Source organism: Crassostrea angulata, chromosome 1, assembly GCF_025612915.1.
Source record: "Crassostrea angulata isolate pt1a10 chromosome 1, ASM2561291v2, whole genome shotgun sequence".
Lineage (NCBI taxonomy): Eukaryota > Metazoa > Mollusca > Bivalvia > Ostreida > Ostreidae > Magallana > Magallana angulata.
In genome coordinates this window covers 4,959,552-4,987,306 of record NC_069111.1, presented here as the reverse complement: position 1 = coordinate 4,987,306, position 27,755 = coordinate 4,959,552, and the positions used below count along the sequence as shown (strand labels likewise).

Below are 27,755 nucleotides of genomic sequence, written 5' to 3'. Positions count from 1 at the left end.
TTTCCCCATTTTGCAAATTCTATACTTCCAATTTATAGGTTATTTAGTTAGTGTCATTAAAAAAATTCATCTGTTATGCCAGAAAAATAAAATGGGTCTGCATTTTTCAGTATCATTTATTTGCGACTACTACATGAAACAATAAAACTGTAAATTTTATAGTGCTCACAGCAAAAGCATAACGATGCTAAATTACAATTAAATAAATGGCCGTTAATACGCAAATCAGGTGTAAAAGTAGAACAATATTCAAGGTTTCGGTTTCGTTTCTAATAATATCTTGGTTTTAAAACCAGCGAATCAGCAAACAATTTTAAACCTTTAAAGCGAGTGATCTCATATTTTAAACCCGGAATGTAGAAGTTGAGAAAATAATTTGACAACGGGTTAGTGGTGATTTGTTTGTGATATATGGATGATTAATTTTTAAAATGTAGAAATAGTATATATGTTACGAATATTCAGGGAAACTTGAGTCGAAACATGGGTCGATGCGTAAACCGTCTTTGGTTCCGACATTTACACGTTTTCAAGAATCAAAATATGAGGGTTTGCGAAGAGGAGTGGATGTAGGCTATGCCTGTTCAGTTATTAAAAGAGAATAGGCAGTGGTATTGTCATTTCTGCAAGCGACATTTTAACTTTCGTTTCATTTGATGAAAAGCTACTTAAAATGGATTTTAAAAAATAGAGTAAATGAAAAAAAAAATAATTTGGATAATAAATCGAGCATAAAATATCAAGTGCTAGTAATAGCTTATAGTAAATGAGTTTCTAACTTCCGCTTATCGACTTTTTTACTTTCACGTGACAGGGTGACGCAAAAGCGATTTCACTTATCGGACGAGTTGTGTTGGGCTATTTCTCGCTACTGGCCATGGTTATTCATAAACTAAGGAATGGGCCTTGTGCCTATGAAGAATCTGTTTGGAAGCAAGATGCAGCCTCCTTTCAATGTTCGAGTCCCGACAATGATTACCATTGCGTCCCAAACGACAACAACATATTAGTTGAGTTATGTATACAACAGATCTGGGTTGATCCAAGTAAGTACAGAAAACATATTACCTGCTTCAATACGTTATCTTTCTTTTTATGATTACTATGCTTGATATTTAACCGATATATATCAGATTTAGAGATCATAGGCGTCGGAACCGGTGGGGGGGGGGGGGGGGGGGCTAGGGGGGCTTAACCCCCACACACACTTTTTTTGCAAAGTTAGACCTAATCATTAGGGACATAGCATCATAGCCCCCCCCCCCCCCCCCACTTTTTCTCGCAGAAATGCTAATTGTTCCTAAATTTACTTTGAAAGATTGAGAAGTTGGAGTCATAGGCATACTGCCCCTGTAACGAAGAATTTTGACCCGGGTTGAAAATTGACCCGGGGGTCATTTCTCCACGTTGAATATTGAGACCAAAGGTGTTGAATAAAGACCCTAATCCGTTGAAAATTGACCCGCATCGTGGAATTTTGATCATGAAACCGGTTCAAAATTCAACAGCAAAGAAGCACAAATTAACGAATCAATATTATAACTTGAGTTTATTTAATTAAAAATTATCAGTTTTTATATATTTATTCTTTAGATTAACATGTTTACATGTTTCAACGGGGGGAGGGGGGGGGGGTTAAAATGAGACTTAAATAATTATTTTTTGAATTTACATAGTATCCCTTTAAATATGTACATGTAATTATAACTATTTTATTCATAATAAACTTTTCGCGTATAATTGCTGTGTCTGATATCTATATATTTTAAAGAAATATTTGTTTTCTAATAATATTAGTATACATGGTTACACGTTAAAATATTCAATCCAGTAAATCTCTTTTTTTTTAATTTGCTGGAGAAGTGTACAAATAAAAATAATTTTAAAAAACTACAATACGTCATATTATTTAATTTTGGTTTTACGTTCACCCAGTAAATTGAAACTTTGATATTGTTCATTGTAAATTTTCTGAGTGGGTGTAAATAAAAAAAAAAGTAACAGTATGTCATATTGAGATTTTTGTGTTTGCACCCACTCTGTCACTGAATTTTGTATTCACGCCCATCCAGCCAATAACAGTTTACAAAATGATGATATGCTAACATGATTGTACTCTTTCATGAACAATGCTGTAGTAACTATATCTTGAAAGCCGATTTTTGGTGTTTTATTTGTTCCGTTAGAATAACTTTTGATGTAACTAAATATCATCAAATCGCTAATTTTCTATATAGGCATTAACAATTCTGCTTCATGGAATCTGTAGCAAGTTAGCAACCTAATTTTTGTACAGGATGACAATAGAATTTTTCTTTAAAGTTTCTAAATTGCTTTGATCACAAACATGTATCATAAATTTACTAACAGTAATTGTTTTCGTCAATAAAATGGAAAATTGCATTTTTGGAATAGAAATAAGTAGTAGAAGATCATACAGCAGCGTTGGAGTAGATGATTAACCTTCCTATCACAGCCACCTTCATTATTAATTTAATTTAAACGTGTTAAATGTGTATATTATGTGTATATAAGACATGAGGTACTTGAATATTAAATAATTATCTGAATATTTATCATATATGACTGTATGACGTATTGTTGGTAGACATGTTCACTCACACCTATATTAAGAAACATATCACCTTCATTTATACCTGCAGAGATACAAACATAAGTATGAGATTTTCATGATCCAGCCCATTTGAAAAAAACAGTAAATAAAAGGGAACTGTATATTAAGTAAATATACAGGTATAATACTTAAATAGGTTGAAACAGTGTACCTTAATTAAGAGAATCAAAAACGCTTTGGAGATCTTATATAAGTATAAACATGGGAAACAATTTTACAATTTTATCTATATGAAAAATCAGAACTACCATAAAGTATATAGTTAATATGAAATGGTACACTAATGTCAATAAGTTGTTTAAAAAGTTCGTCTCTTTGTTGAGTGTATCTTGGATATCATGGGGACAAAATCACATTTACTTCAGATTCAGACCCACAGTATAAACATCGACTCACATCAAATAAAAAAATCCTTAAATAAGTAAGCTTTACCATAGCTTTATTCCGTAATTGACGTAAAATAATATTTCCTATTGTCTTAACTGAAAGGTTTGTAAGCTCTAGGTATATTTTGTTTTTTAAGTTTTGACTTAAAAGAAAGATAAAGTTGATGAAATTTTCTTTTCTGCATGAAGATTATTCCATAATTTACATGTAGACGGAGCAAAGCTATTGTAATTAGTATATAGTGGTAGATAGTAAAAAAGCTAATTCGATCTATGATTATATGCATGTTCAGTAAGAAAATATGATTGAATTCAATCTAACATATCTTGTGGTGCTAAACCATTTATATTATTGTAGAATATAATTAGTTTATGGTTATCCCTTCGAGATTTCGATGTTTCCAAATTAAGCTCACTATATAAAATTATTTTAGAAGAATTAACTCTGATCCCTGTCACTGTCCTGGTTGCTTCAATTTGTACATGTTTAAGCAATTCGGATTTTCCCTTGATACAGCTGCTCCAAACAACATATTTATCAGTTGTATACTTTTCGCATGCCTTTCCATGTATACCATTAATATAATTAGATCAACCATCCTCCGATTGTATATTTAGATGCAAACCTACTTTTTTTAAATTGATAACATTTTTGCTGTAGAGGGTATATGTATTTAATTTTGAGAAAATATATTACGTCAGTTGCCTGTGTTTCTAATTTACAGGTAAATAATAGAATTGAAAACTCAAAATAAAAGAAATAAATTGCATTTTTTAGAAGAACCATTACTGTATATGCAGAAAAAATTGGATGGTGCTTCAATAAAGTTAATCAGACATGTTTATGAAAAATTATTTTTAAGTCGTAAAAAATTTAAAACATGTGTAAATATGTATATGCTGTATTTACACGTATAAAAAAACAGTATATATGAAAAAGGATAAAAATATGACAACCAATCATTTATTATTTTGTCAGTGAAATATTCTGACTTCTTCAAATTAAGCATATGTATCTGACATTATATCCCTTGTCTTGATATAAATATATATACCCTTTACCTAATAAAGCAGTATAGAGGTTATATATTTTCAATTATTAAAAAAAATATACAACGTCAGGTGCCTGTCGAATAGAGCTCTGTTGAACTGCCTTAAAAGTGACGATAACGGGTAATATGTTTGTTAGATATATTTATCAGAGATTGTGACAAGTTTAAACTTTAAATTCTGTCACATGAGGGAATGAAAACCATGTCATCTATGTCAAAAAGTATTCTAGCCCTACTCGCCTGCTCCATTCCGAAGCAAACGGTCATCTTCTTAGCTTTTATACATAGTATTGTAATAATAAATTGATATCATATTTTCAATCTAAAAACTAAATGATTAATTGGACATATCAGCCTAAAAGAAATTAGCCACGTCCGCATATGCATCGGACAGTATGTACATTTTAAAACTGAAACTTTCAAATATGTGCATTGTTGTACATTTAAACCGTGTAGAGTAAGTTCCAGTTCAGATCAAAACTCTGAGGTTTGGGTCAATTCTCAACAGGATCAATTTTCAACGGGTCGAGGTCATCAGAGTTTAGAAAAATCTTTCTCATACCGTTGAAAAATGACCCCGGGTATAAATTTCACGATTTTGGTCTCAATTTTCAACGTTGAAACATGACCCCCCGGGTCAATATTCAACGTTGAAAAATGACCCCCTGGTCAATTTTCAACCCGGGTCAATATTCTTCGTTACACCCCCCCCCCCCCCCCACGGATTAGGAATTTCATGTTTTGGGGAATTTGGGGGGGATTTGGTAGGTAAGAATTTATTATTGGAAAGATAGGTATACTCCATCCCCCCCCCCCCCCCCCACTGATTAGGATTTCAATGATTTTGGGAATTAGTTTTTTTTTCCTCAATATTTCTGAGGATTAGTCTAGCCCCCCCCCCCCCCCCTTTCAAATTGCTTCCTACGCCAGTTGAGATAGTTGTGTGTAAATTGTGTTTGCTGTTTCGCTGGTTTTAAAACCGAGATATTATTAGAAACGAAACCGAAACCTTGAATATTGTTCTACTTTTACACCTGATTTGCGTATTAACGTCCATCAATTTAATTGTAATTTAGCATCGTTATCGTTTTGCTGTGAGCACTATAAAATTTACAGTTTTATTGTTTCATGTAGTAGTCGCAAATAAATGATACTGAAAAATGCAGACCCTTTTTATTTTTCTGACATAACAGATGAATTTTATTTAAAGGAAGTGAACATGAAAAAAATAATTGTTGCTGAATAAATTTTAAAAGCCTTTTGAAACTTAAAAATGAGATCTGTTACCTTTTTGTTTATTTCTATCAAGAGATTTTATCAATTTAACACTCTCAGAGAAAGGTTTATGGAGGTAATCCATTTTTTCCCCAGCATGCATCTGTTCTCTGATGTAGATAAGCCACATTGCTGCTGGTGACTGGGTCAATGTTGGAACTAGGCCAGTGTTTATGTACAGAGTTGATAAAAGTTAAGAAGAAAAAATATGCCTTGATGTGAAGAAAAATTGTGTGCACTGTCATGAGAAGACAAGGATTTAGTACATTTCTATAAATAAACCTCAGATAACTATTTATGATTTGTACAAAAAATGAATATAGATGAATTAATTTGTAAAATATAAGACCATCACATTCCAGATGTTTGTACGGAGATGCATGTGGCAGTCAGTGTTTACATAAATAAAATGCTGTTTTTAGATTTCAATTTAAATTAATATAAAATTGTAATTCCATTTTCTTTGTGGGGTTTCTTACCGTTACTTTTTATTTAAATGCCCTGGAAATTTTTCTGATTTGTTTTTTTTTATATACATAAGATCTTGATGATATGTACCTTTTGTTTATCCTGTCATGCAGAAGAATAACAGGACCAAGACACTTTTTAAAAGTCAGGATGCTATGCAATGCACCTTGTGTGCTCATTTATGTAGCACACATAATGTTCAAACTCATAAACAAGAAATTCCCGAGTGCAAGAAAAAATAGGTCACAATAACACTGATCCACGGACATTCCATTCTAGTTACATGTCACATTAACTGCTGGTGGGAATGCATCATTCTGAGAACCAAAATCTTCCTCCATAAACACTGTTTAAAATGACAACTCTTTACACTCCTTTCAAGTTTCCATTCACATTTTGATGATGGCATTTTATCTCTGTTACTAAACGTGTGTAAAAATGCAATGTGTCTCACTGACGGCAGCATCAGTGCTGCCCTCTCTTAGATGCTTAGAGATAACCCAGCAGGGAGGTAATGATTTTAACAATATGGCAGCGCTCATGGATTGCAAGAATTAGTTATTCTAAGTGGTATATCTTTTTACTGAGGAAAGCTCTGTCTAAACAGTTTTCAGATATCATTATACACATCAAACAGACAAATTTGAGCCCTTGATAATTTTTTCATGTTCACTTCCTTTAATGAAACTAACTAAATAACCTCTAGTCTGGAAGTATAGAATTGGCATAATTGGGTAAAAAAGTGTCGTCGTTTTGTTTAATTTAATATCACATTTAATTTAATATAAAATTAATCATTTTAAATTCCAGTAACATATCTTGGCCAATTATTGTAATGTTTTGTTTACATTAACTTCTATTCGCTATGTATAAACCTTTTCCTAAAATCAAATGCAAAGTATTTATCAACTAAATCTTTAAGTTTTTGGGGGATAAAGAGACGTGTTGGTCATGTTCACTATGTACAGATCGTCGTTTGATATATCCCCATAAAACTCAAAGAATGCTTTGTACCTATTTAATTTGCTTTTTATTTGTTTAAACATGCAAACCTTGTGTGCTCACAACCAGTGCGGGTCATTCATTCTTGTCTCTTTTCTATGTACTGTTGTTTCATTAACACTCGGGAACAAAAGTTTCCATATATGAGGTAAAAATGATAGATTTAAGGATGGTTCTTTTGTGGCCAATTGTCTTATCAATGCAGTGTCATAAGAGATTGCACTTCTATGAACATATTTGATTTCCTGGGTCAACTTAACAACAATGTCAAAAAATATCAATAAGAACCCCTGGGGCCACATCGCTCACCTGCGCAACAATGGCTTGGTATGGGCGTTCAAAGGATATTATGCCGTATGTCCCCTCGGTAGAATAACAAAAAAATACTGTTAAGAAATAAATTTTTACACTTGTTTTTGCATACACTTATCTTTTACATTGTACCTTTATGAAATACCATTTTTACCGAAAGAATATCCTATGCAAGATGATATTAAACTAAAGTTTTGGTAGGGGTACACTGGTAACTTCCAATTCCCTTTATTTTAGTTCTCCCCCCCCCCCAACACTTTATAAAGTGATCAAAACATATGAGCATATACATTTGCGGATCCAGAGGGGGGTTCCGGGGGGTTGGAACCCTCAACCCCCCTTTCTCTGCGACATATGATTTTTTTAACTTAAAATTCTAACTGGAAAGCAATTTTTTCCATCTGCAATTTAAATCCAACATAAATGCTTTAGAAATCCGCTTACTAGCATCTGAAAGATGTTCGTTCAACGGACGTAATTTTTTTCTTATAAACAACACCCAATCGATATTTTATTGAAGTAAAGTTATTAGTCAGGTTCCCGAGGCTCCTCTGTTTTTATTACTGAAGTCCCCAATACTAAAACAGAGGGCACTTGGGAACCTGACTATAAAGTAATCTTCTTCAGCATCCGGTGTTCATTTCTTTTAAATGTTTTGAATGTAAAACGTATCATGTTTGCAGCGCACGTGTGTAGACTAAATTCATTATTCAGATTTAAGTGCATGCCTTTTATAATACATGAGACTGTGTAGTAAAATATTTGGTTGACAATGATTACATCATTCTTACTTTTACATTATTTATAATTAACTTGTACTTTAAATATATCACAAAACGTTTATAGACAAATAGCTGCACAGATAGATAAAAGCAAACAAAAAAGTGCAGGTTTGTGTTTAACTCAACCTGACAGGTGAGCTTAAAAGGTAAAACACAAAGTTTTAAGATTCTACTAACAACATGTTCAACTACATATCGGCCAATATCTAACGAAGGTAATTATTATCTTTACACCCGTCCTAAGCTGATAAGTATACAGTGAAGTACATAGAAGCGTTTAATAGGCATTAAATCATAGATGACGCAAATGAGCGAACTATCTATCAATAGTTATAAAGTGACAAATCAAGGTCTAGTATATCTTTTAAATTTATGTAACTTTGAGGTGTTTTGAAATTCTTTAACCGGGGAACAACGATGTCTATATATAGAGATAATGGGGAGAGGTAATGTCAAACATCGAAGACTGTACGAATATTTAAGAAACTGTTTTCATTACAAGTGTTACCGTTAGTATTAAAATCAAAGTATGCCGAATCTTCCTGGAATTAAATAAAGGTTGTAAATTTACTTTGTATAAAGTACTTTCTTCATGGTTACTCAGCGAGAAACATTCTTTACCTAAGGACGAATACGTCCGCCATTGTTTTATTTTTCCACTAAGCATCCGCCTGCGTTGCCTTTCCTTTTCACTACATCTAAATTTATAAGTTATCATTCGTTTGCATTTCAAAATATTTAATGCCCGTATTCTCGGATTCCATGCCAGGAAATTAAGTTGGTTAGTTATGTCATTCTTATACATGTACATGTATGAAGACACTGTTGTCGACGGTCAAAGAAATTTTCAAAGTTGTTCTTTATATCGCTTTTATTAATTAAATTTAAACCAATATAGGATATACATGTACATGTAAATTTTATATCAATTCTTTCTCTCTCTTTCTCTCTCCCCCCCCCTCTCTCTCATTCAAGTCAGAAGCGGCAATGTCTTAACTCCGCCCAGCTACGATCTGATTGGACAAAGTTCAGTTAAAACATTACGTAGAAACCTTTTTGGGAGTTAACCCTTATTAAACGCTTCTATGTGCTTTGCAATAAGCATTTTTTTCATCTGTCACCCCAATTGAATGAAATAGCACAGTTGAGCATTTCACTACATGCTCAATGCTATAAATAGATTAAACAAACTAAAAGAAGCCATGTTTAAGGTACGAAAAACGCCTTGTTCGTTTAATAAAACCGTATATGAAAAGGATAAAGATTCCTTTAACTGTCATGATCCCATCAATGTCTATCATTGTATCCAAAACGAAAGGAATAGATCGGGAGAGATATGTCTACAGTATGTCTGGGTTCAACCAAGTAAGAATTCAATCATTACTACCTGGAACATTATTACCCATTTTATATTTATAAACGTGATTGTACATATAGGCATATCATTACACCTATTTTTCTAACATTAAAACATTTTTAATAAATGTATTTTGCATCTTTTCAATACTGTATGCATTGTAGTTTCTTGTAACTTTACGACCGATTGTTCAATACACTAACCAGCGTGTAAACGATTTTTTGGTTTTCACTGATTTTTTTAAAAAGATTATTGAAAACGCGTACGTGTGCTAATTGAATGCTACTTCTGAACTATCAATGATAAATCATTATATTGTTTGAATAAAAACGTTGAGTACATTAACACTGTAGACGACATAAATATAAATGATGTTGCAATATACTTATTTCCCGCTAGTCTTGTGATCATCATGTGACTTTGCTCAAGTACAAAATCTGTTTACCTTTGGCGGTTATTCACTCACGTAACTGTTTTATATTTTACCTCCTGATTTGGTTTTTTAATAGACAACTGTCCTGAATACAACACAGGGGCCAATACCTTGGACACTGTTCCATGCAACGTGTCCACCGGGTCGTGTCCAGACGTTTTATTTCTGTCCAAAGAAGTCTATAAGTGTAAGAGTCACGGTCATTTCTCATGCTAATCAATCTTTCAATGAAATAAAGGAAAAAACAGACAGTCTCTGTCTGACTGAAAACTGAAGTTCGTCATCTCAATATATTTAATGGAAAATCAAACCACACAAGATTGCCAATCTCTGTATTTGAGTATACAGTGGTGTTTTACTTAAATATAAATTCATATGTATTGTATACATGTAATTATATTATTTTGTATTTTTATGCATTATAACAAGATATAGTCCTATTTGAAAGAAAGAATAGATATTGGAAATAACTATAAATAGCTCACATAGGCCTAATATTGAATTACTTCGAAATTAAATGTTGATCACTTTAAAGGCGTTTTCATTACTCATTTCAGATCCTGCGTGTTTGAATAAAACGATTATAGGTGATGAAAAGTGAGTACAACTCTCTTTAAAAATATCATAATTATTACATATCATATTTATATTATTAATGCTGTCTATAAAATGGAATCTTTTTTGTAAGAGGAATGGTGGTATTGAAATTTGCTTTTGTGTATGACGGATATACATTAAAACAAAATAAATGTATTACATTTTTGAGTTATGAAAAATATATTTTATATATTTTTTTGGCATATCAACAATTCTATGCTTAATAAAAAGTAAGAAGAGAAATGAAAAAAAGCTAAATTAAACAGTCCTTTTTGCCAAAAAAAATGAGCTTCAGAAGGGCCCCCTGACTCAAAAATATATTTCGCAATATTAGAACTTTAATTGAAAATGACAAAATTAACATATACCTGTTTTGCGATCTAACTTTCTCTAATATTATATAATTCCATAAAGAACAAATAATCCAAATGCTATGCGACATTCTGACCCGTAAGCAAGAAGTTCGCAAGCTTGTGTTTACGTTTACGACAAAACATACTTAAAAATACAAAGAAAAAGGGGGTAGGATCAGTATTCATCCTTCTGAGTTAAGGCGATATGTGCACCTAAAAAGCAATTTCAGCTCGATTGGCAATTGTTGCCAGTATTTTTAATGAAGCAAAATTATTTCATCAAATATTGTTCTAATTATGCACAATGATCAGAATGAATAAACGGTTTACGAAAACATTCTGATTTCAAATAAAAGCTTATTGAATATCAAGAACTTTATAAAATTAATTCAGTTTGCCTCGATATGTACATGATTTCAGTATAAAGATCTAAATGATTTTAGTCAAAATTGGCCCCCACAATTTGCTAATTTTAAAGTGATTCAGGTACATTTATTTGTTGTGTAATTTTCTAAAAGAATTGACATAAAATGTGTTTTTTCACCCATTTATTTGATTAGATACGCACTCACTGGCAGTATATGACGTCAGAAGTGACGCTATTTTTATAATTCAGTCAAAAACAGTCAAAAATAGACATTTTCTGATCTTTTTTCCAATCGGAAATATAGAGCGACTCTTTGAACAAGAACGAACTTTTTGTCACTCATAAGTACTGAAGAGATACATTTTTGGTGAAAATATTTTGTTTGTTCAAGTAGTCGCTCAATGTTTCTTTAAAGAAAACTGCTTCAAAACAAGCCGTTTTATGCGAAAAATGCGAAAATGGCGAGAAAAGGTAAACTTTATGATGTCATATCATTAAATTGTGGGCACTAAAATCAAAATGAAAATTGTGAAAAAAACTTCAAATGTATATTTGTTCAAATAAAACAAAGAATTAAAGTTAAATGACAATGTTCATTTATGGGGCCATTTTAGGCTCAAACCATATATAGTCCTTTGGCATAATAAAAGAGAGGGGGTCAGTAATGTCAAATTTTAGATAGAGGGCTCCAAAGGCAAAATTCTTGCAAAATTTTTAGTTGAAAAAATGTTCAGACTTTTTCTAAATATTTCCTTGATTTTATGCTAAAAGTCCATCACACTATCAAGATTTAATTGTGTACGTTACACTGAACATGAATATGTACCAAACTTATCAAAACTTAAGGTGGTATCGGACATCTGTCGATATTAATGTGAATTAAAGTACACTATATTTAAACTACTTTCACCGGTTTAAATTTTTCAATTTTTGAAATATTATTGAACCAAAAGTACATTAAAAATCTTTAGAAAGGTAAAAATGTTCAAATCCTAAGCGGGATTCGAACCCAGTTTTACAGAATCGTAGTAAATCCTCTAACCCACCGCGCTCCGCTGTTAGTTGACAGAGATGGGAGAAAACATTTTTTTATAAAATTACTCTTGATTTTAATGTTTGTGTCACGGTGTGACATTCAATCTTTCGGACTATTTTTAATTATTGTGTAAATTACCTTTTTCGGACTCTGTGTTAATTGCTACAAAAACTTTTCATCTATTTCGACAACTGTTTTATAAACGTCATAAATTCCGCGCAGCATTAATCCCACCTGAGGCACAATCAGTGATGGACAGCTAATCTTTTAATTGACTTCTGTTTATGTTTATTGACACTTAAGTTTCTTTCATCTTATTAATCCTTTTATGTACATGCTGTCAAAATGTCCCGAGTTACTCAATAGCTGTTTGATAATTGATTTACTTGCATCTGTACTTCTTATGTTAATCCTTCATTGTGTTGTTCCATTGTTCATTATATATTATTCTGAATTGTAAATTATAGTCAGTTGGAATCAGACCTTCGGTGCTGATACATACCAAACTCACGTAAAAGTATATTTCATGTAAAGTCTATATAAAAGTCTGAAAACTAAAACGCGTGTTGGCTTGTTGGAGGTTTCATGAGGCTGGGTCCAACAACAAGAGAATAAGCTCACGGTTGGCCCAGTATTAGTCCTGTACGGGAGAGAGCACCCCGTAATATTTGGTGGATAAACCTAAGGGTAATGACACCCGGGACTGCTACATATATTTTGTAGTAGTCAGATCCTGGACCTCTACAACAGTTTAGCGAGTTTCCCCAGATTCAGAGTCTACAGATGAAGAAGACTACTTAAACTAGATACAACATGGAATATTCTTTCCGACCGCAGTGGAGACAGAAGAAGTTCAGCTTCCCCTCATGTCAGCGTCCAGTGTGCGGAAGGTGCGGAAACATACATCCCAACGTTTTATGTTTCGCGTTCAACCAGACGTGTTACCGATGTCACAGAATTGGACATTATTCCAGAATGTGTTTTACACAGATGAAGAAACCAACAAAATGTGTTGAAAAGGAAGCAGTTTTGGGTCGTAAAAAGACGCGAGACATGAAACGACTGTGCAAATATCTTGAAAACAAACGTACTTTGAGAGAATTGCCGTTTAATTCAATTCGTAACAATCAATTTCGTGCTTTGTTTGATACCTCAAGTATTCTACGAACTGAGCTACACAACATTAAGATTCAGCTACGCAAGTCTGATCAACTTACGAAGAGTATGGCTGAAAATTTACAAAGTGCTAAGTCTGAGAACGCAAGACTTCAAAGTGAAAATACGGACTTGAGAACAAAGCTCCAAGAAAACTCTAAACGTTCTGACATTGATATGTATCTAAAGAAAATTCAAAAATTAGAAGCAGAGGCACACGGTGATAAAGTACTCATGGCTTTAATGCAGAGGAAACTAAAAGATATCGGGAGTGAACATTCTCAATATGTAATGAAAATTCAGACAGAGGCTGACGATACAATCAAACAGCTGAGGGAACATAACAACACCCTGCTGCAGACCATTTGGGTATTGGAATGTGATAACGAACATCTACAGGCCTGGTTGCATGATAAACAACTTGACCGCCGATTTCAACCACACAGGCAGCAAAGAAGACAACAACGCGGCTACCGTCGATGATAAAAATTCAAAACACGAGGACGTGTTTTACGCGGACGCGAAGCATGTGTCACGGTGTGACATTCAATCTTTCGGACTATTTTTAATTATTGTGTAAATTACCTTTTTCGGACTCTGTGTTAATTGCTACAAAAACTTTTCATCTATTTCGACAACTGTTTTATAAACGTCATAAATTCCGCGCAGCATTAATCCCACCTGAGGCACAATCAGTGATGGACAGCTAATCTTTTAATTGACTTCTGTTTATGTTTATTGACACTTAAGTTTCTTTCATCTTATTAATCCTTTTATGTACATGCTGTCAAAATGTCCCGAGTTACTCAATAGCTGTTTGATAATTGATTTACTTGCATCTGTACTTCTTATGTTAATCCTTCATTGTGTTGTTCCATTGTTCATTATATATTATTCTGAATTGTAAATTATAGTCAGTTGGAATCAGACCTTCGGTGCTGATACATACCAAACTCACGTAAAAGTATATTTCATGTAAAGTCTATATAAAAGTCTGCAAACTAAAACGCGTGTTGGCTTGTTGGAGGTTTCATGAGGCTGGGTCCAACAACAAGAGAATAAGCTCACGGTTGGCCCAGTATTAGTCCTGTACGGGAGAGAGCGCCCCGTAATATTTATTTAGGTAATGTATGAGGGAGTTGATTTTCGGTCGAAACCTACAGCAAATGAAACTGACAGGACTGTAAACTACACGCCCCGTTAAAATCCTAAGCGGGATTCGAACTATGTTTTTACAAAATCGTAGTAAATCCTCTAACCCACCGCGCTCCGCTGTTAGTTGACAATGATGGGAAAGAAACTTTTTTTTTATAAAATTACACTTGATTTAATTGTTTATTTAGGTAATGTATGAGGAAGTTGATTTGCAGTCGAAACCTACAGCAAATGAAACTGACAGGACTGTAAACTACACGCCCCGTTTATTGATTAAACATACAATATTTTTCTACTCCCCCGTACGTTCTGTTTTCCGAAAATCGACTCCCCCTTACGTTACCGTTAGATCTGAACAGAAAATGCCTTGTTGTTTTTTTTTCTCTAAGATTTGATTATTGCACTTACAAGGTTGATCATTTGTTCGACTGTTTCAGCTGTTTGTAACCCAAACCAAGTTGTATATTTTACAAATCATACATATTTTGACCACACGATCACCGTGAATTTGAAATCTGTCAAATAGTTTCGAAGTGTTTGAGGCTACTAGACGCATAGAGCACTCGGACCAATGACCGACACAAAGTATGACTATCGCTGTCTTCCGTGCGGTAAACATTTTTTGGAAATACTTGTTATTAATACCTACAAAAGGAGTGACCTGAATTCTTCCCTTCTCTGAAGAGGAGAAAATCAACCAACCCCCCCATGCGTTGGAATCGACTCCACCAGACTCTTTGCCGAATCCCCCGCGTTAGGGGTTGTATACGGTGTAACAGCAAATAAAGGACGAAACTGTGAGAAACACCTCATGTTCAGAACATTTAAAAAGGGAACATATAAAATCTTTCCGTTTTACAAATTGTGGACTTCGAATGAAGTCGCCCGTACTCCCAAAGCGGACTTTTAACCCAAAACTTGAAGTAAATTTAGTTTAGATTAAACGATTTAAGTTAAAGCAAACGGACAGATATATACTTATTTTGTCTTTTTTGTTGGATTCTAGAATTTCTAGAGAAGATATCTTGAAAGTGCCACTGCCATGGATCTTTGTCGGAGTAGGGATATTAGTCTTTATTCTTCTTCTCATCGTGAGCTGTGTTGTGCATCAACGTCGGAGAAAAAGTAAGAAATATTTAGGTTCGACATAGATGAGTAAATGGTATTTATAAAGTTGTAGTAGTTATGGTTCCAATATTTATGTTGATATTTCTACATCAAATTAAACACCGTTATGTCTCTGCCTGATGCTATCTCTCAATATTATATTATTGTTTCGTTGCCGTTTATAACTTTTTAAAGTTTTTGTCTAATTTGAATTTGACGATTTCAAGAAATGGTCTCACGATCATATAATAGGACAAAGGGAAGTATAGTGAGAATAACATAATTATATACTACACACAATTATCTTTGAAGTATAATGTAGGTGGTTGTTTAAAGTACTATTTGGTGTTCCCAAATATTGTTTGTCGCTTTTTTAAAACTTTAACATGATTTCTATGTATAATGAATAGCAACCTGCGATTAAATCTTATCTGCAAATAGAATCAAAAACGTAAACTTGCAAGTAATTGAAGTAAATGAGAATTATACAATGCCAAAACTAATAAGACGCACATTATTTTATGAGATTTTTAAGATCACCAGGGGTCAAATCATAAAAATACAAACTGACATAATCTCACGAAAGTATTTTTACGAAGTTTATTACAATTCCAGAACACTGGTATAGATGCAATAAATCAAAGTTTTTAAAATAACTTTTATCAATGTCTTTAAGGATCTTCAATCAATTTATACAAATTCGATGTCACTTTAAAGCAGTTATTGCCCCTTAAAGTTTCTTGACATTGTTAAAAACACTTTTTTATGAAGTAACGCAGAGAAAATATCTTATTAATTCTATTGAAACAAAATCATTTTAAACATAGAAAATAATGAGGTGGATAGACCTCTGATTGTTCGAAAACAATTAATTAGTGTACTAGTTATTTTGTAAGTTTGTATTTTGCGTTTTCTTTTTTTAATCTTATCCCAGGGCTTGCTACAAACTGAATCCATTTTGTGAGGCCCATTGAGGGGTTATTTAACAAATTAATGTCTCTTCATGTTAAAATTAACTAAAACTGGTTAACCATTTATAATTCATCAAGGAAATGAAAATGTGTTCCGTTTAGAGAGTCCCACATACCTCTTAATCTATGATGACCATAGTCGAGCGATGATTTTGTAAATTTCAGCACATTTCAATTATTGTCAATCAAAATCGACATGGTACAAATAAACGATATAAGATCAATCCGATTTGTTCTAGCTGCAGGTCCGTAGCTTCCGGCCAAAAAAATTCGGAAGGACGACCTGGGAGTTAGAGTGCCACCCATTGAAAAAATTGTGTATTTATTACACACAAACACGTGCGCTAATTTTGGACTGATTAACCTTATTTAACAGCAAATTCTGTGAAAATAAATAGCACCATTAAATTCTTCATGCAATTTACTGATATTATCGTCTTTTAACTTGCTTCGGCCGATCACAGTGGTGTCATAATTATCTTTATTTTTTCAAAGACATGAGTGATTACATTAATTAAAAATAAAATGTTTTATTTTATTATGTTTTAGGACAACCAAAGAAGGAAGAGGAAGAAATGCTTTTGATTGATAGTATGTCTAATTCTCAATACTTTATATTTTTACTATCTTGTATTATAATTTGTAATCTAATAAATCCTTTTTTCTTGACTTATTAGATTTCAACTTAAAGAAACCATTCTATAAAACATCAGCATTTTACGAAGGAGTTGAATTTATCAAAAGTGATGGTAAAATACTCTGTTTGGAAGGCAAATGGGGATCTGGAAAAAGGTCCACAGCTAAACAAGTATACGTGGCTGTCACGAATTCATCACCGATAATGATCAGCCATCCTCTTACATTTGACGTTAAAGAACATCATGAACCAATTATTGCAGACATGACACTTTTTATAGAGGTATCAGAGTCAGAAAAGGAAAACCTAGCAGAAAAAATGCAGATGTTATTTGAAAATATGCCCTCTTCAAACACATATACAAAAGCTTTCATAATCTTTTTAATCGATGAAGATCAAGAAAATATCGGTAAATTTGTCAGATCCCTTGGAAAGAAAACAAAATTCATAGATCTATCAGAGGAATTAACAAACGGAGATCGGACTCAGATCCTATATTCCCAATTTGAAACTTTCTGTCGGCATAAAAAATTCAGTGAAGTTGAAAACCTGGCAGTTCCAATTGGCAATAGCCATTTTTTAGGTTACTCAGAAATATGTGCTCTGTTTTGTAGATGTACAAATTTCCAAAGATTTGGTCCAGTGTTATTTCGAAATGCTCCTTTAAGATATTTAAAGTCAAATTTACAAGATATGCACAATTCTGATAAAGAAAAGTTTTTAATATTGGTGTACATGAGTCTAAATAAAATGGTGATTAGTGTTGACAACCAAACCGACATGTTACATGAAATACTGGAGTCGTGCAATTGTGATTCCAGTAAAAAAGAAATCAGCAGCAGCGCAGAACAAAATAACATTACTGAAACTGAAGCCACAGAAAAGACAAGTCAAAATAGGCAAGGAATATCCTCTGAAAAAAAGCTTAAAAAGAAATACACGAGTAAAGAGTATATAACTTCCATAATTCCGGAGGAGTTTGTAAACAAAGAAGCAGATCCGTCTGTTTACAGATTACAACATGACGTCATAAAGAGAATGACTCTTATCGTGTATGGAACACATCATTTTGATAAACTCCTTGAATTGTCCAAGCCTGAAGAGTTAAAGACATGGGTTAAAGAAAAAGGCATGATGCCGGATGTTGGACTGGGCGACATAGAACCTGTTTTGAAAATAAGCGGAGTAAAATGGAAACAATACCAAGAAATAATAAATATTGGTAAAAATTCAATTTAAGTAATAATCAACACGATACATGATTTAATGTCAACACCGGAACCACCTTAATTCCGATAGCATTCTGTATATGTAAAAAGAAGTATGAAACTAAGGAGAATAATCATTTGTGAATTTAAAAAAAAAACAACTTGACTCTAAAATATAAATGACCTCTGTGTTTTTTAACCTACCATATATATATATATATATATATATATATATATATATATATATATATATATATATATATATATATATATATATATATATATATATATATATATACACACACACAGTCGTGTATAGGTGCAAGATATATCGCAAGATTTAATGAGTTTGCATCGCACACTGTTTGCTTTGGATATTGCGAATTTCGTACAAATACTTTTCCATATGCGATTATTTCGCAACAATCTAAATTTGTCGGTTGCAAGAATATTTTGTCGCTTCTGCTTGTGTGTCAATTGTTAAAGGACCTTTATATTGTGTACATGATATCACTGTGTCCATTCGTACTATACAAGTTTTAATGCACTTTTATGTAATTAACAGACAGTAATTTGCACATGTAGTATAGTATAGCAGTTAACTAATTATCATTAAACTGTGGTGAAACAAGTAACGTATACCATAATGCTTTCTGTCTCCATACGATCTAGCCTCAATACCCGCTACATCTCTCAAATGCACTGACATCGTGAAATTAAAATGTGTTGAAGTACACAGATATGCTTCTTACACGATGTATGAATTATCCTGCAGATTAGAAAATAAAATATAAAAAAATGAAGACCACCGGTCTACTAAGTCATATGACAATGGTAATTGATTAAGCTCAAAATGTAATGATCATAGATAATACAAAAGATAAGAAAATAAATTAAAATTTTTAATTAGAATTGATTATGATAAAATTATATTTTTTTAAATTACTATTTTTTTAAGTTACCGAGAAAACTCGAGTAATTTAGCAGATAAAATCTCATTGGGTTTTTTTGCATCCGGCTCGTGCACTGACAGCTATTTAGGCATAATTATGTATTTACATGCACAACACAAAACTATTAATATAAGTATATCTAGCCTGATTTTGAAAATCTTTGTAACAGATGCCACCCGCAGTACACATATATTGAAAACATGGTGATTTATCAATATTATCTTAGTTTGCTTGGTTTTCTATTTATTCTTCAAGTTCATTAAGTAAAATATTAAATATCAAAATGTCTACCGAAATTCCCCCTTGCAATTTGCCTTAAAAACAGTAAACAATCCATAGCTTATACCAATGCAGAAAAGTCTGAGATTCTGAATGTTTTTCCTCTATTTCATGTCTTGACGACAATGACGCTAGATTACCTGAATTCACCTCTGCATGCAACAATTTTAATTGTGATGTATGTATTTCTGAACAAGATGTGATAGATATTACAATATTGTATTTCATACATTCAGTAAACAAAAGTGTGGGTCCAGATAACAAAAGTCATAAAATGCTTTAAAATACTATGTATAAAATAGCAAACCCCCTATGTTTGTCATTTAATCGTTCTTTAAGAGACTGTATATTCCCTAGCTCTTGGAAAATATCCAATGTTTTACCCTTATATAAGAAAGGCGACTCATCACAAATGTCGAATTATAGACCTGTTTCCTTATTAAGTTGTGTTTCTATGATAATGGAACGAATTATGTTTAGACATGTATACAACTTTTTTCATGACAATAATCTTTTTTAAAAGTATCAAGCTGGATTTTTACCGAGTTACGCAACTGTTAATCAGCTAATAGAAACGTATGACCATATTTGAGAGCAATTGATCAAGATCAATCTTGTTCTATGATTTTTTTGCGTCTTGTCAAAAGCATTTGACCGCGTTTGGCATAAAGGTTTATTGTTTAAACTCCATATATATGGTATTACTGGAAATCTATTCAAACGGTTTAATAGATACCTTGTAAAAAGAAAGCAAGGAGTTATGTGTCGAGAAGTGTTGTCGTCTACGTAGTCTGTTAACGCTGGAGTGCCTCAAGGCTCTGTCATTGGTCCATTATTATTTCTTATTTATGTAAATGATATTGCAGATAACATGTTAAAATTTTGCAGACGATAATAGCCTTCAACATGCTGCAATCAATGTACGCGATATAGAATGTAATCTTAACTAGATTTTTTTTAAATTTAGAAGTTTGGTCGAAGAAATGGCTTTTAAGTATCAATTCGCCAAAGATTTATTTACATTGGCTTATGATTATATCAAAAACACTGAAAGAAATATCTAAGTGATTTTAAAACTTCTAGTACACAAATGTTAATTATAAACACGCCAAATGCATATATATAAACTGCCATTTTATCCACTGACCATTATTTATGTTCTGTACACATCCATTGTATTTCTATCTTTGTACTGGGAGAGGGTGATCTAAGATATGGAACTTGTGCTCAATCCCAATTGTATTTTTGTACAATAAAAACATGTTCAAATCAAATCAAATCAATGAACTTGGTGGATTCGACGGACACCACCTAAGGCAAAATTTGCAATATTTGTTTAGGATTCATATTTCAATATTATTTATGAAATAAATATCTCTTATACAATTACAAAATACACAATGAATAGAACTATACATATGGCAATTAATAAACATAATTTCTCTGGTGAATTTTGGTTCATACGTCTTCCCAGTAAGTTTGAATATGCAGGAGTTTATGAATATTGATGATGCTTGGGATTCACAAGCAATAGCGTACGTGTAATTGTATAACAGTTATTTATACTTTTTATACAGGCTCCTGTCCGTGACGCCAAATAATGAGGATTCCTTAAGATCTATCTAGACGTGGTGGACGAAATATTTTATCATTATAAAATACCAGTATAATGGATAAACTGTCTGTACGTCTGTACCGTATATTACTTGCGCATTAACAATTAATCTCCTGCAGAGACGTATCTTTCTACTGATTGATAATTATTGTTTATATTTACAGGTTTATTTACATATTTACAAAGATCACGAATTACACAATACATGTATATTTGAAACACAGGTAGTATTAAATGCATCCTCGCTCAATGACATTCAACTCATTCTCCTCTGTCTCCCACGTGTTCCCTAGGTAAGGCCCTACCAATTATCTCTCACCCCTCAGACTCTCCCATAACTCAATCAACTTCTCGCTTTCATTTCTCGGAACTCTATAATGCACAATAAACAAATGACAACTACTGATATTAACTTAGAAATGATAGAATCATGTTCGCTCTCTATCTCACTTTCCTAACAAATTAAGCTGTAATGATACTGTTGGGAAGCAGGCCTAAAACGCCTCCGTCGCGCACCTGCAACTTTATCAAACCTTTCATACCACATCTTTCAGTCAACATTTATTGGTGGTAATTAACCAAAAGAAGATGACCCTGTATCACGTTTTCTTTTTAAAGCGCTAAGCATAGCTGCAGCGCTTTTTTGTCGCCAGATTTTTAAACCTACTTCCACTTTCGTTTTCGCGTTTCCTATTTACCACCACCTACTGGCGGATGCTGGAGAAGTTGTATCATGGAGAAGTCGTACTCTGGAAAAATCATAACTATGCAGTAGGGAGAACTTAATTATCTTCAAGTTATCCTGCATGCAGATGCATTTGTTCCTTCAGTATTAAATTAACATTAAGTTAAGAGACAGCAACCGGAAGCTAAGGCTGTATCGCTCTCGGGGCTGATGTTCTGTCTCAGTCCGTCGTCAAGGGGGTGTATTGCCCTCGCTAATTCCCAAATATCTTTGCTTTAAATTAAGACTAGTTTGTAAAATAACGATAGGATAACAAATAAATAATACAAAGAATCACCTTACACGTCTCAATATTTGTATTTATTGCTGAAAATTGAAAAATAATACATCAAGAATCAAGCTATATTCTCTTATAATAATACATGTACGTCAGATCAAACAAATCGGAGAGGGCTGTAATATTCATGTTTCTTAAGAACATGTCGAAGAACAACCAACTCCGTGCTGCACGTTTTACTAACTAGTTTATTCCCGGAAGTCCCATAGTACAGGTTACAAAAATGTAAATAAAGGAAAACCTGATAAAAACGGAATTTACAAATAACATTACATCTTTCCCCTTAATAAATTTTGCATTATGATTTAAAAAGTCTTTTTTTTCATAGAGAGAATTTCACTTATAGTATCATTATAGACACAATTGAAAGAAATAGATATATATCATATTTACATAAATATGTACAAATATTCACTGATCATTTATCGGTATACATATCTCATCATGTGCACATCAAAGTAGACTGCCTTGATTGCAATTATATAAGTAAGGGATTATTCTGCCCCATCACACATATTCACTAAGATATTTCGGACGACGCACTTCTCGGCCTGCACGCGTTTTGTACGGTTGCACTTGCTGAACAATGTCTGGACTTCTCGCGTCTTCAACTTCTGTAGTGTCCGGGTTTCCAGCTTCTGTATTACTTGTTTCTTTTTCTCTCACTGTCTCTTCGTCTTCGTCATCAAGTTCAACAATAGGTTCTTTAAAACTGGTTTCTTTTGACTGTATGATGTCTCTTCGATTTCTTCTAAATTGATCTCCATTCTGATCTTGTACGTTGTATGATCTGGTATGGACTTGATCCCTGACATATCCGGGTTGCCACTGTCCTCTGTGTCTGAATCTAACTCTTTGTCCTGGCGACAAACTTGACAGTTTTCGGCTTCCAACATCGAAATAAGTTTTCTGACGATTCTGGGTAATTTTCCTCTTCTGCCTGGTAATGTCATTTGGCACTACTTTTGGTTTCAGTTGATTTTTGGTTACTGGTAATATTGATCTAAGTTGTCGGCTCGTGAGTAGTTTTGCCGGAGATTCAACATCTGTTGGCGTGTTCCGGTATTCTAGTAAACTGATATATGGATCCTTTCCATCTATCCTTGCTTTTTCTAACATTCTCTTCACGGTTTGAACGGTTTTCTCCGCAAGACCATTTCCTTGTGGGTTATATGGACTCGACGTTTTGTGTTCGAAACACCAACTTCTGGAGAAATCTTTGAATTCCTTGGAAGTATACTGAGGACCATTATCACTTCGCACTTCATAAGGAATGCCATGACAGGCAAACATGGACTTCATAAGTGTGATCACAGTTTTGCTCCTAGTGTTCTCAAGATTGACTACTTCAAAAAACTTGGAATAATAATCCACAACGATCAAATAATCCTCATTGTTCAACGTGAACAAATCTGAACCAAGCACTTGCCATGGACCTTCTGGTACTGGCGTAGGATTTAACGGCTCTTTAGGATTCTTGTTTCTCATATCTGTACATGTATGACATTTGGCAATCATGTCGGTTATGTCTCGATTCATACCAATCCAGTAAACCACAGTTCTTGCACGAGCTTTAGTCTTCTCTATTCCAAGATGACTAACATGTAGATATCTCAAAATTTCGGGTTGTAATACTTCTGGAATAACAATTCTTTCATTCATCAATAACAAACTATCTACACATGTAAGTTCTGATCTTAACTTCCAGTACTCTTGTAATGGTTTCCGTAGCTGATTTTTGTTTTCAGGCCAACCACTTTTAACACCATGTAATATTCATGTTTCTTAAGAACATGTCGAAGAACAACCAACTCCGTGCTGCACGTTTTACTAACTAGTTTATTCCCGGAAGTCCCATAGTACAGGTTACAAAAATGTAAATAAATGAAAACCTGATAAAAACGGAATTTACAAATAACATTATTGCGGCTAGTATACATACAACACTGGTGCCAATACTTTCGACTCAGTTCCATGTAATGTGTCCACTAGATCCAGTCCAGACGTTTTATTTCTGTCCAATGAAGTTTTCTCAGTTCTAGGAAGATAATTGAAACCGATCGAATTCTTTATTTGCATCATTTTTTACATTCCCATGATAAAATGTACATCAAACTTAAAATTTATTTTCCAAAAAATCGTATTTTCTAAGAAATGATAATATAATTATATGCATACCTAATTTTTTTTTTTATTAATTCCGTCCCCATTCCGGCGATTACGGCATGCCTTCTTTTCTATCCGTGATCATACAATGGTCGTATAACCTGGGTTGGGGCAATTTACGCTTTATATTCTGCGAAGCAGATTATAAAAAGGCGTAAATTGCTCCAACCCAGGTTATACGAGTATAACTTGGGTAGATATTGAGTTCATTCCTTATAATTTAATTTTCTGTAATTTGCTGTTCAAATTGAGTCCGTTTTACTTTTTAAAATGATATAAATCTGTTCAAAATTCAAACGTAACGTCAAGCGGATTAGTACGTTTTTGACGTTGGTGCATTGTGACGTGTCTTGTGACATGCAAACCTGTAGCCCTTTTCACAAAAAATCTTAAGGTTTTTCGTAAGATTTCAACTTAAGAATATCTTACGAGAAATCTTAAGTGCTTTTCACGAACGCATTCGTAACAGGTTTCACTTAAGATTTTACTTACGAGTTATCCTTTCCCTAGCAACGATTTGAATTCACTTAATAATTCTAATAAAACAGAAGAAACATAATATGTTTTACGGTGTAACCGTTTGGAGGGCGAAGCCAATATCAATGGGGCTAGATATGCCCTTTCATTATCTCTGGCCTGTCATCAGCTGTTCATTTCTTATACAACCCCTGCTATGCTATAGTCTGTCCCAAGCTACTGTTTCCATCACATGTTGACAATTTTTATGGAAACATACACAGCTAAAAGAAATACAATTGAAATCCTTCATTAATTAAAATTCGTCGCTTTTTTTCACAGGAACGAAAAACTGACTTCTTATGGAGATTTTATAATTATCTTTTTCATTTTGGAAGTTTCTTGGAACACCTCACACAATTTTCAAATGCTATCATCCAGATCTTATTTTATATTATTTGCTTTACAAATATATCCATAGATTTTTATTTTAACAGCCGCTTTTTTTAGGCGAACAAGTCAGCTCGAGAGAGAGAGAGAGAGAGAGAGAGAGAGAGAGAGTGGGAGGGAGGGGGGATTCAAATATAAAAACCGGTAAACAAATTTTCATTCTGGTATGTAAATAAATATTGTTTAAACCCTGAAATATTTCATCTTTGTAAGCCAAGGGTTTCTGATCCGCGCCGCTCCTGCAGATCACACACCCTTGGCTAGCGAAGGTATTTATGAATAACTAATAATGAAGCAAAAAATCTTGGGACAGATTTTAGCTGCATTTTTGTTGTTGTTGTTATTTTGATTCTATCAATATGCATGTGTATTATTTTGATGTCTTATTGTCTAGTCTGAAGTAATTTATACATATATTGGATAATACCTGGCTGCAGCTACATGAAGTATCTACATTGCAGATCTCTGGATAATTTCTCAGCATGAAGTATTTTAACTTTTTACTCCCTTATTTCAAATGTATGCATAAACATGAATTAAAGAGTAATGACGTATATTTTTTTTTAAAATAAGAAAATCAAATTATCTTGAGAATATTTCGCTTAAATTTGTCATCCAAACACTGAATTATTAAACATTTAATGATTGATTTGTGCATTAAAACTAGAGAATTGAGATAGTACCCTAGCTAATTCAAATCATAAGGTGCAAATGATGTCCTTCATGTATATTGTACATACTGGGGTGTATAATTTAATCTGAGTTTGTCTGAAAAATGTCATACATTTGTGTTCAATGCATATTTGTGATTGTGAATGCAGATCAGTAATTCCTATTATAGATAATTTTTAAGTATTTATAATGCATATTACTCCAAATAATCTCCCTATTTGCTTTTATTTTTATGGCGGTTTGGGAGTACTTTGAATATTTATTGTATTTTAAATCATATACGTATGGTTTACACATTTGTGGGGGGGGGGGGGGGGGTGAATTAGAATGGGGAAATATTTTACAATGTGTCTGTCAAAGATTAGGATGTCTACAAAATTAAGTTTTGATTATCTTTTGTTTTATACTGAATTATTTATTGGTCGTAACTTAATTCTTTTTATATTTTGATAATTAATTTGAATTCTGGGTACGAAATGACCTGGGTATGAGTATGTTAGGCTACGATTTGAGATGAAACCTAAAAACGAAATTTCAAATATTGAAAGTTGGAGAAAAATCGTCTTTGGTGTTTTCAAATAGTAATCAGAAAGCAAATTTAATTCAAATACATGGTGTTATATTTAATAACAATGAATTAAAACTGCTTCACTGTTGAAACACGTTTTTTGTCCAATCAGATGTCCTGAAATTCATTTGATCGGATCTAATGCAACTGTTGTAAGTTGTAGGAAATGAAAATTTGTTTTCTTAATTAGAAATTAATTTTTCAAGAACACACTAGGTAAGTTTAAATGTATTTATCACTCATTAAACAAAGCTGGTAAATTATCACCAAACGTGAAGTTAGTACGAGATTCAAATTCAACATGGATGCCGGTGATGTCACTGCGCGTGAAGTTATTCTTTTTTCCTCCATCTTGGAAAAGTTTTTCAACTTCATAGGTATAGAGTGTAATTTCTATTTTTAGACATATGTACACGTGTTGTCTATAGGGAGAGCTTCGCTCTCACGGGCCCTTCGGGCCCGTGAGAGGGCTTCGCCCTCTATAAATTAACCAACATTCTCATAAAAAAGATGCAGAACTGAAATTATATACCACTTACATCGAGTGAAATCAGTGTGGTGTAGTAGAAATCAAAATATGACGTCACAATCACAATGTGTGTTTAGTGTGACGTAGGAAAATCTTACGAGAAAAATTTGCCGTAAAAATTTTTGGAGAATTTATTTGTGTATTTTTTCAACAATAACTGCTATATAATGCGAAATAATGGTATAATGCGGCTTAAAACATTAAATTCAGCTGTTTTTCTTGTATATTTTACATAATACGATTATTATTTACAGTTTTGAAATACTTACGAGAGGGTATGTGCTATCGTAAAGTTACGACAAATTCTACACGTAAGAATCTCATATTAAGATGTTTTGTGAAAATGAATAAAAACTTAAGTTTTCACTTACGATAAAAATTAATCGTAAGTTTTTTTGTGAAAAGGGCTACAGGTTATACAAATTTAACTTAATTTTTCTATCCAATCAAATGCCGCGTTACAACCAGAATTAAATTATATATAAATAATAAACAACATTTTACAGCTGCAAATGTGCATCAGTAGGAATCCCTGTGGAGTCAACTCTAGAGTGCTTATGTCCTAGTTTTATAGATTATACTAGACTTTGACCCGTGTGTGCACGGGTTGACATTGGACATTGGACATTTACGAAAAAGAGATCGACACAGCTTATTATCGACTTTTACATAACAAAGCTATAAGCCTACAATAATGCTATTAATGTTACTACCCTTTCCTTAGTTTGAATAATCTAACTGTTTCTCGTGAAAGGTA

At 33.0% G+C, this 27,755-nt stretch overlaps 2 protein-coding genes across 3 annotated transcripts; one reads left to right on the top strand and one right to left on the bottom strand.

Moving 5' to 3' along the window:
- The first annotated feature begins 328 nt into the window (after positions 1-328).
- Positions 329-18,489, top strand: LOC128171460 (uncharacterized). Of its 2 annotated transcripts, XM_052837242.1 has the most exons (7): positions 329-386; positions 815-1,046; positions 9,779-9,889; positions 10,260-10,299; positions 15,372-15,490; positions 16,993-17,034; positions 17,121-18,489. In XM_052837242.1, exons 2-7 carry the CDS (start codon positions 878-880, stop codon positions 18,317-18,319), a joined length of 1,680 nt encoding a protein of 559 aa, XP_052693202.1. In that variant the 5' UTR covers positions 329-386; positions 815-877; the 3' UTR covers positions 18,320-18,489. The 2 variants fall into 2 exon arrangements, with proteins under 2 accessions (XP_052693202.1, XP_052693201.1); XM_052837241.1 differs by lacking the exon at positions 329-386 and having other exon boundaries at positions 393-1,046.
- Positions 18,490-22,664: 4,175 nt separating this feature from the next.
- Positions 22,665-23,675, bottom strand: LOC128176573 (uncharacterized protein K02A2.6-like). The gene has a single exon (XM_052842995.1). It carries the CDS (start codon positions 23,673-23,675, stop codon positions 22,665-22,667), a length of 1,011 nt encoding a protein of 336 aa, XP_052698955.1.
- Positions 23,676-27,755: the final 4,080 nt, after the last annotated feature.

Coding starts and splice junctions, on each gene's coding strand:
- LOC128171460 (XM_052837242.1), top strand. CDS start 878: ATGGTTATTCATAAACTAAGGAATGGGCCTTGTGCCTATGAAGAATCT. Junction 10,300..15,371: donor ACGATTATAGGTGATGAAAA/GTGAGTACAACT, acceptor GTTGGATTCTAG/AATTTCTAGAGAAGATATCT. Junction 17,035..17,120: donor AGAAATGCTTTTGATTGATA/GTATGTCTAATT, acceptor TTGACTTATTAG/ATTTCAACTTAAAGAAACCA.
- LOC128176573 (XM_052842995.1), bottom strand. CDS start 23,675: ATGATTGCCAAATGTCATACATGTACAGATATGAGAAACAAGAATCCT.